Source organism: Miscanthus floridulus, chromosome 5 (genome assembly GCF_019320115.1).
Source record: "Miscanthus floridulus cultivar M001 chromosome 5, ASM1932011v1, whole genome shotgun sequence".
NCBI lineage: Eukaryota > Viridiplantae > Streptophyta > Magnoliopsida > Poales > Poaceae > Miscanthus > Miscanthus floridulus.
The window spans coordinates 111,339,933-111,346,961 of record NC_089584.1 but is presented as its reverse complement, the minus strand read 5'-3'; the positions used below and the strand labels follow the sequence as shown (position 1 = coordinate 111,346,961).

General features: G+C 43.2%; 2 protein-coding genes across 2 annotated transcripts; one reads left to right on the top strand and one right to left on the bottom strand.

Annotated features, from left to right (window-relative positions):
* The first annotated feature begins 1,108 nt into the window (after positions 1 to 1,108).
* On the top strand, positions 1,109 to 1,744 carry LOC136453041 (early nodulin-like protein 19). Its single transcript, XM_066453616.1, has 2 exons — positions 1,109 to 1,303; positions 1,413 to 1,744. The coding sequence occupies exons 1-2, from the start codon at positions 1,132 to 1,134 to the stop codon at positions 1,742 to 1,744; spliced, it is 504 nt and encodes a 167-aa protein (XP_066309713.1). The 5' UTR covers positions 1,109 to 1,131.
* A 443-nt stretch (positions 1,745 to 2,187) lies between these two features.
* LOC136453040 (protein RETARDED ROOT GROWTH, mitochondrial-like) lies at positions 2,188 to 5,353 on the bottom strand. Its single transcript, XM_066453614.1, has 7 exons — positions 4,924 to 5,353; positions 4,649 to 4,760; positions 4,360 to 4,519; positions 3,866 to 4,014; positions 3,615 to 3,766; positions 2,975 to 3,089; positions 2,188 to 2,876 (listed from the first exon to the last, which is right to left on the bottom strand). Exons 1-7 carry the CDS (start codon positions 5,250 to 5,252, stop codon positions 2,742 to 2,744), a joined length of 1,152 nt encoding a protein of 383 aa, XP_066309711.1. The 5' UTR covers positions 5,253 to 5,353; the 3' UTR covers positions 2,188 to 2,741.
* Positions 5,354 to 7,029: the final 1,676 nt, after the last annotated feature.

Below are 7,029 nucleotides of genomic sequence, written 5' to 3'. Positions count from 1 at the left end.
GCTTAGCCTCCATTCATATCTACTCCTCTTTTCATAAATTTCCCTAAATGGGTTAGCAACATATGCTAAACTCCCATATGGCTCGTTGCCTTTGAAGACATAGGACTTCCCATCTTATTAATTGGCCAACGGTGGCCATGACGAAACAATATGAGGTTTGGTATACCTATTGGTGTTTTTGTTTGTACGCATTGCATATCCTATCTCTCTTAATAACTGGGCTAATTTCATCCTAGTATTATTGATTATATGCAATGATCGTATCTATTGACGAAGGTTGGTGCAAGTGACCAGGTGGTAGGACTGCAGGAGCACAACATATTGGCGTGTTGGACTGTTGGTGGGCCCAACGAGCGGACCTCGTAATCTAGCTCAACCTAGTATAGTATGGTTCTTTCATCTCCTTTTCTTTTCTTTTTTCTAAGTATAAGCAAAATGTTAAGCTGAATTTATACGGGCTATCTGAGTTGTCCTAGTTAAAGGGTATTAAAATTGCATGGACTGTTAAAGGTTGCCTAGAAGCACACTGGAAACCGATTCGTGCCGACTCACTGGCGATCCGCGAGGAGTTGACTCGATCAAATTTCAGCCCGAGGAGTCGCTTCCAAGCAAATCAGAAGTTTGCTCGCGTCGTAACAAAAGAAAGAAAGAAAGAAAGAAGTTTGATCTCGCATACGGCATATGCGGACCCAGGCCGGCAGGTCCAGCCCAGGTCACGCGAAATCCATTTACCACGATTACATGAACGCAGAGCATTCCTCAAAAAAAAAAAAAAAAAAAAAACGCAGAGCAAACGCCCCAGGTGTGTTCGGGCTGCATATGCCAGTTTGATCCGTCGTCCTGCGGCCCTAGTAACATCACGCATTTCGGCTGAGTACTGCTGCTACTGCTAGATAACCACTCGGTTACCAACCTGGCCGACGGCCGCCACCGGGTAGAGAGTGGTTTCACAAGCGCCGAAAATGCAATGCATTTAATATGAGAATATCCAGGACAACAAAATCAATTCAATGTTTTGAGAACGAAGAGAACACACACACCCCGATTCTATTCATAAATACAGTTCCCAAAAGTTCAAGAAAACCACCCCGCCGCCGCCGCTTCCTGTCTTCATTTCGACACATCCAAGAAATGGCTACCGCGACGCGCCTCCTCCTCGTGGTGCTCCTCCTCTTCGCGGCGACACCGGCGCCGTCCCTCGCGGAAAGCTTCGTCGTCGGCGGCAGGAAACATCGCTGGGAACCCAACGTCAACTATACAGGCTGGGCGGACCAGCAGCAGTTCCACGTCGGCGATTGGCTCGGTACCATTCTCCCCTTTCTACCTCTGCACACTCAAGCGTTAACCATCAAGCCGCCCGTGTGATCGAGATCTAGCTTTTGGTAAAAAGAATTGAAGGCGTTTGCTTGCAGAATTCAAGTACGAGAAGGGCAAGTACGACGTGGTGCAGGTGAACCAGACGGCGTACGCGGCGTGCGACGCCAGCAGCCCCATCCTCAGCTACAGCCGCGGCCACAACTTCGTCTTCCAGCTCAACCAGACGGGCCGGTTCTACTTCATCTGCAGCCGCGGCTACTGCTGGAATGGCATGAAGGTCTCCGTGCTCGTCCAGGCGCCGCCCGCGTCGTCGCCGGCGCCCCACGCGTCAAGCGCCAGTGCTGGTGCGGCGGCCGGGGTTTGGTGTGCGGCTCTCGCTGCCTTGCTGGGCTGGGCGGTGGTCAGGCCGTTACCGTTTCGGGTCTAAACGTCCAGGAGCGCACACTGGATTGCCAGTTTGCTATTACTGCCCATTTCTAACAGCATAGTGTAGCCGTGTGGAAGGAAATAATCGAGAAAATGAGCCGTGACGAACTGTCGCGCTGGTTATACTACAAACGTTTCCATGACCTGTTCCTGCATTGCAGTAGCCACACATACTTACCAGTAACTAACCACACATCTTCTGACGTTTCGGCATCAACCCAACACATGTAATAATATTTATATTAAGGAAAATAAACAAAATGAATCTGAGGCAGCTACGCTTATAAGTTTTTTTTTTGAAACAAGCTACGTTTATAAGTTAATACTGTGAAACAAGACTTAAATACAAAACTGTGGCGCGATGGGTGTACAGAGCGTTTAACATCATAGTGAACCAACCTTGACATAGTCACTCTTCGGTACGTTTAGTTACCACGCAAAATAAAACGTGCAATTTAGTATGCTTATAACTCAAAGGGAACCTCCCCGCGCTAAATATTTGTACAAATTATAAAGCCATTTGATAAAAGCTTTCATGGTCTTTACATCAGGTCCAGTAGCCAGCTAACTGGCTTCAGCCTTGCCAAAAATTGGACCTAACAGTCCCATGACGATATTAAAAAGTGGCACCAAGAACATGTACCAGGAACACCTGGCATGAAGATTGAAAGGAAAACTAGTACTCTGCTCAAATTTGAAAACCCTGGCAGCCCGGGATCTCATTGGGCATAGGAAAATTGGACAAACTTCTTTTCGTTAGGAGTGAGTTGGAATTAAAGGATAAAGAAACTCAAAGATGCAATGGTCAGAAGACAGAACGCCTTAGGAGCATTCCCAACTTGCCTTCATATATGGTTAGAAATCAAAAGGGTGGAGATGGAGCATCAGGAAAGATGGAGCTGGGGCCTTTCTTTTCCTTTTTTTTTGTTAAACAGGGGATGATGGGTTTTGAGTCGAGGATGGATAAGTGTGGTGTTGATCTGTTGAATAAGAGAGCTCTAAGAGATCATGGAGTCCTTGACAATTTCATATAATGAGATGGCAATCTCAATAATTAGCAGGATTATGACACCCCACTCCAGCAGATCCGACCGTCTATTTTGGAGGACCTCTTGAAGAAAATGAATGTTGTGCTGTTACAATAATAAATTGTAAGCACAAATGAAAACTCAAAAAAGATAAAGAAGCCAACTTTTGCACTATCTAGGAGAATGAATACACAAGGCACTACCTCCACAAATTTCAGTTTGAAGTCAAGGCTTCCAAAACGCTGATTGAGTTCATATTCCTCCCGAAGATACTCTAGAATTTGTGCATAATTTGCATTTTTCCAAGCAATTTCCGACCTATACAAGAATCACGGTCAAATGACAGAAGGTGGATGTATTCAGCAGCAAAAAAAAAGAAAAAAAATATAAGCAGGGATCCAGAAGCGAAATTGCACTATAAAAGCAACAAGTGAGTCAAGGCAGAAACATGGGGTGCATGCAACAAAGCCAACAAGAATATGGTAATCTCCAAGAATAGCAAGCACAATACTTTTAAAAATAGTGAGTACAGTGAGATAGTAATGTCCAAATTCTTAGTACAACGATCAAAACCATCAACATTTGTTCAAAGCACTGGAAGAAATTCCAAACAAACAGCATAAACCCCATGTGAACCCTTCTTTTCCAAAAGGGAATATCAAATGTATGGATAACAGTGGCTTATAGATGTGCAATGTCTAGCAACTTGAATGACACACCTTCACAATCCTCCACATGGGATTGGCACATTCTTTGATCCATATTATTTAACTTAACATATGCTGTTCGAGAAATGGAACCATCCTAAATAGAAAGTATAGTACTTAAGTGTAGTAGACATACCTGTCAAAAAGACCAAGTCTGATGATAACATCTGCAAGATTAGAATTAGCCTTGCCCACAAGTTGAAAGAGTTTTTTTCTTTGCATGGTGAAGTTGCCAGTTTTTTCCATGACACGATTAATTTCAGTGAATTCCTCAACCATATCATCGACCTATCAAAATTGGAATTTTTGAAGTTTAGAACTTCTAGACAAAGCTTTAATGATACTGCCACAACACATAAGTTCATCAACTTCGCACAATATCAGTACCTGCCGAATATAATGATCAAGGGCGATACTTTGACCAAGAACACTTGAAATTATGCGAATCCCGTCTGAGTCTAAACTTTTAAGAACTATATAGTCAAGACCTCCTTTCATCCATGTTGTCAAGGATGGTTTCTCAACCACTGCATAATCTGTTCATGCAAATCAGATGGCATCAGTCGATGTAGGTTTTACTCTAAACCTGCATCTTTACGATGAGTCAAACAGCGCAATTCCAAGGGGCATATGCCAAAGCTCAGTCACAGTGGACAAAAAACAGTGGCAACTTATTTCTGCTAAACAAAAATGCACACAATACACGGCCTAGGCGTGCGATGATTCTCTTTAAGTTGAGTTCTACACAGTTAACAAATAGCATCTTTGAATATAACAGAAGGCAATTGTACTGTTGACTGTTAATGCAAATATTATCAAGGAACACAAAAATGGAGGCAAGTAAAAAGCAGTAAACAGACACAGTTTAGCAGTGGTCATACCATCTTTTCTCATCTCTGGAAGCCATCCTGAAGCATGCTTCCTAATTATATCAAGATAGTACTCGGCTTCATGATCCGCAATGTTGAAAAGCACAGCAGAACCATAGTGAAAAACAACCACATAGCGATAGCAAAATCTATTGTCCTTCACTCCAATGTTCTGCATAAATATCAACCAAAACCAGGAGGAAAGCATAGATCAATGCTGACTGGTCCAAACGTGCCTGAGATTTGTTAATTTTGAATGTCGGGACTTCCAACAAAGTGATGCTAAACTGTAATCACTAACCATAATCTCAGGTGGGAACTCGGAGTACCGAAGTGCAATGTAATTAAGCGAACGGGTCGACGGAGGTACGATATCATTTCCGTGCTCCGCTTGCATGCTCTTCAGATCAATGCTGCCACGGCGAGGAGGAAAAATTGAAAACACGTCATTTTAGTTCGCAGCGCCAATTGGGCATCGGCATCTCTTCAGAATAGCACGGTAGCACCCAATGTTTCCTCGCTGATAAATCATCAAACACCTATCGAGCAAGCGCGGGAGCGGCGCTGCGTGCTTACCTGGTGGAGAGGAAGTAGGCCTTGACGGGGATGTAGCGTGCCGGGCCCTCGTCCTCCTCCTCCTGTGGCGGCGAGGGCGCCGGGGCCGACTCGGTCGCCGCGCGAATCCAAGCCCAGTACGCCGAGCCGCCGAGGCCCGAGTCGCGTGCGTCGTGGGGCGCGATGGCCGCGGCCGCCGAAGCTGATGAGAAAAGCCTCGAGAAAGGCGGTAAGTGAGCCGCGCCAGCGTTGGACCCGCGAGCCAGAGGTTGGCCCGGTGGCGGCGCTTGTGGCGGCGGCGGCGGCCCGAGGAAGCGGCGGAGACGGCAGCACGCGCGAAGCCGCCCCATCAGGCAGGCGAGTTGCAGCCGCCAAGCTCCGCGACCCCGCCGTACCACTCTCCCTCTGGACTTGGAGAGGAAGCATATGGGGCGGGACCCAGCTCTCAGGGAAGGCCCGCACCGCAAGAACCGGAGCTGAAGGGCCGTTTCGTTTAGTTTCATGAGTTGGGCCACGGCCTCTGATGGACCAGGCCGAATAGGTGACAATCGGGGCATTCCCAGTCAAATTTATTAAAAAAGTGATAATTGGGGTGTTAGTTTTTTTTTTGCGATGTAATTGGGGTGTTAGCTGCGGTCCTTCCGGTTAGCTTCAGACAGTGCTAATGCTATTAGGAGTCTCGGAGAAGAAGAAATGGGTCCGTATGGCTAAGTTGTGAAAGAGATTAGGGCTAGGGTTTGTGATTTATTTATGTTGATTTTGCTCATGAGAGTAGGAATTCAAATGTCGATGCTGATAATCTAGCTCTTTTTGTAACATGTCTGGCTTTTTGACCCACCCGAGGGCGTTTGTATTTCGTATGACCAACTCAATCAATAAAGAGGGTGGTGTTTCTCAAAAAACTGCAGCTAGAACAGCGACCGCGGCTGCAAGCCTACTCTGTGAGGCAAAAATCAATTTTACCTCTCAAATTATCATTTGATTTGTTTCTCTATCCAAAAAAACTGATTTTTTTTCTCAAACTATATGAAATCAAACATCTTTACCCTCTACCTCTCAAGACCTTTAAATTACCTCCTTGTCCTAGTTTGAAGTAGTATTGAAGGTGATTTCGTCCTTTTTTTAGAACTTTTTTTTATAAATATGTGATAAGGTTTTGAATAACGAAAAATATCTCTAAGCTTATAAAAGTTTCAATAAAATTCCTAGAGATAGGCTGGGATATGAAACTTCTAAATATAGTATTTGAGAGCTTGTGAAAATATCTATTTAAAAAAATAGATTTATCTCTAAGAAAATAGAAAAATGTCAGAAAAAACTAGAAAATTTATCAAAACATTATAATTATTGTCTAAATGTATTTCAAAACTTTCTAAAACAAAAGCATAATACACAACAAGCATGAATGTATTTAGCATCTCGTTTTTTTTATATGGAAAGTTTTTATAACACATTTAGACATTGATCAAAGTATTTTGGTAGTTACCAGATTTTTTTATACCTTTTCCCATTTCTCTGTAGCTACATCTATTTTTAATCTTATAGATATATTTACGAGCTCCAAATATTATTTGGTTTTTTTTTCATATCCCAATCTATCTCTAAGATTTTTTTTCTCATAAATTTTTAGAAGCCTAGAGATTTTTTTTGTGGTTTAAAAATATTATTAAGTATTTGCCGGATTGTTATTAACTAAGACAAGGATGAAACCGCCTTCAAAACCACTTCAATCCAGGTCATTTGCATTTTTTTTTCAAAGTTTGAGGCGGTGTTAAGATGTCTAGTTTTAGAGTTTGAGAAGAAAATTCGGAGCACAACGATGAGGTAAAATAGACTTTTTCTTCTTATGGGGCTGGACTGGTCTTTCCTACATTTTCTTTCTTTTTATTTTGAAAAACAAGCGTAAGTGACTTCTGAATTTAGTGCTCAAAATCCTTTGAGATTGATATATGCAAACTTTCAAATTATAAGTCGTTTACCCTCTATACAGTGTTTTAAAATGTTCTTGGCACGCACTTGAACCTGGCCTAGTATCTCTACCTTAGATAGTAGGCATACCATGGCTTGTATTTTCGTTCCGAAAACGGAGTACGGAGATCGGGATGCTTTCAGTTTTGCACCCCCTGC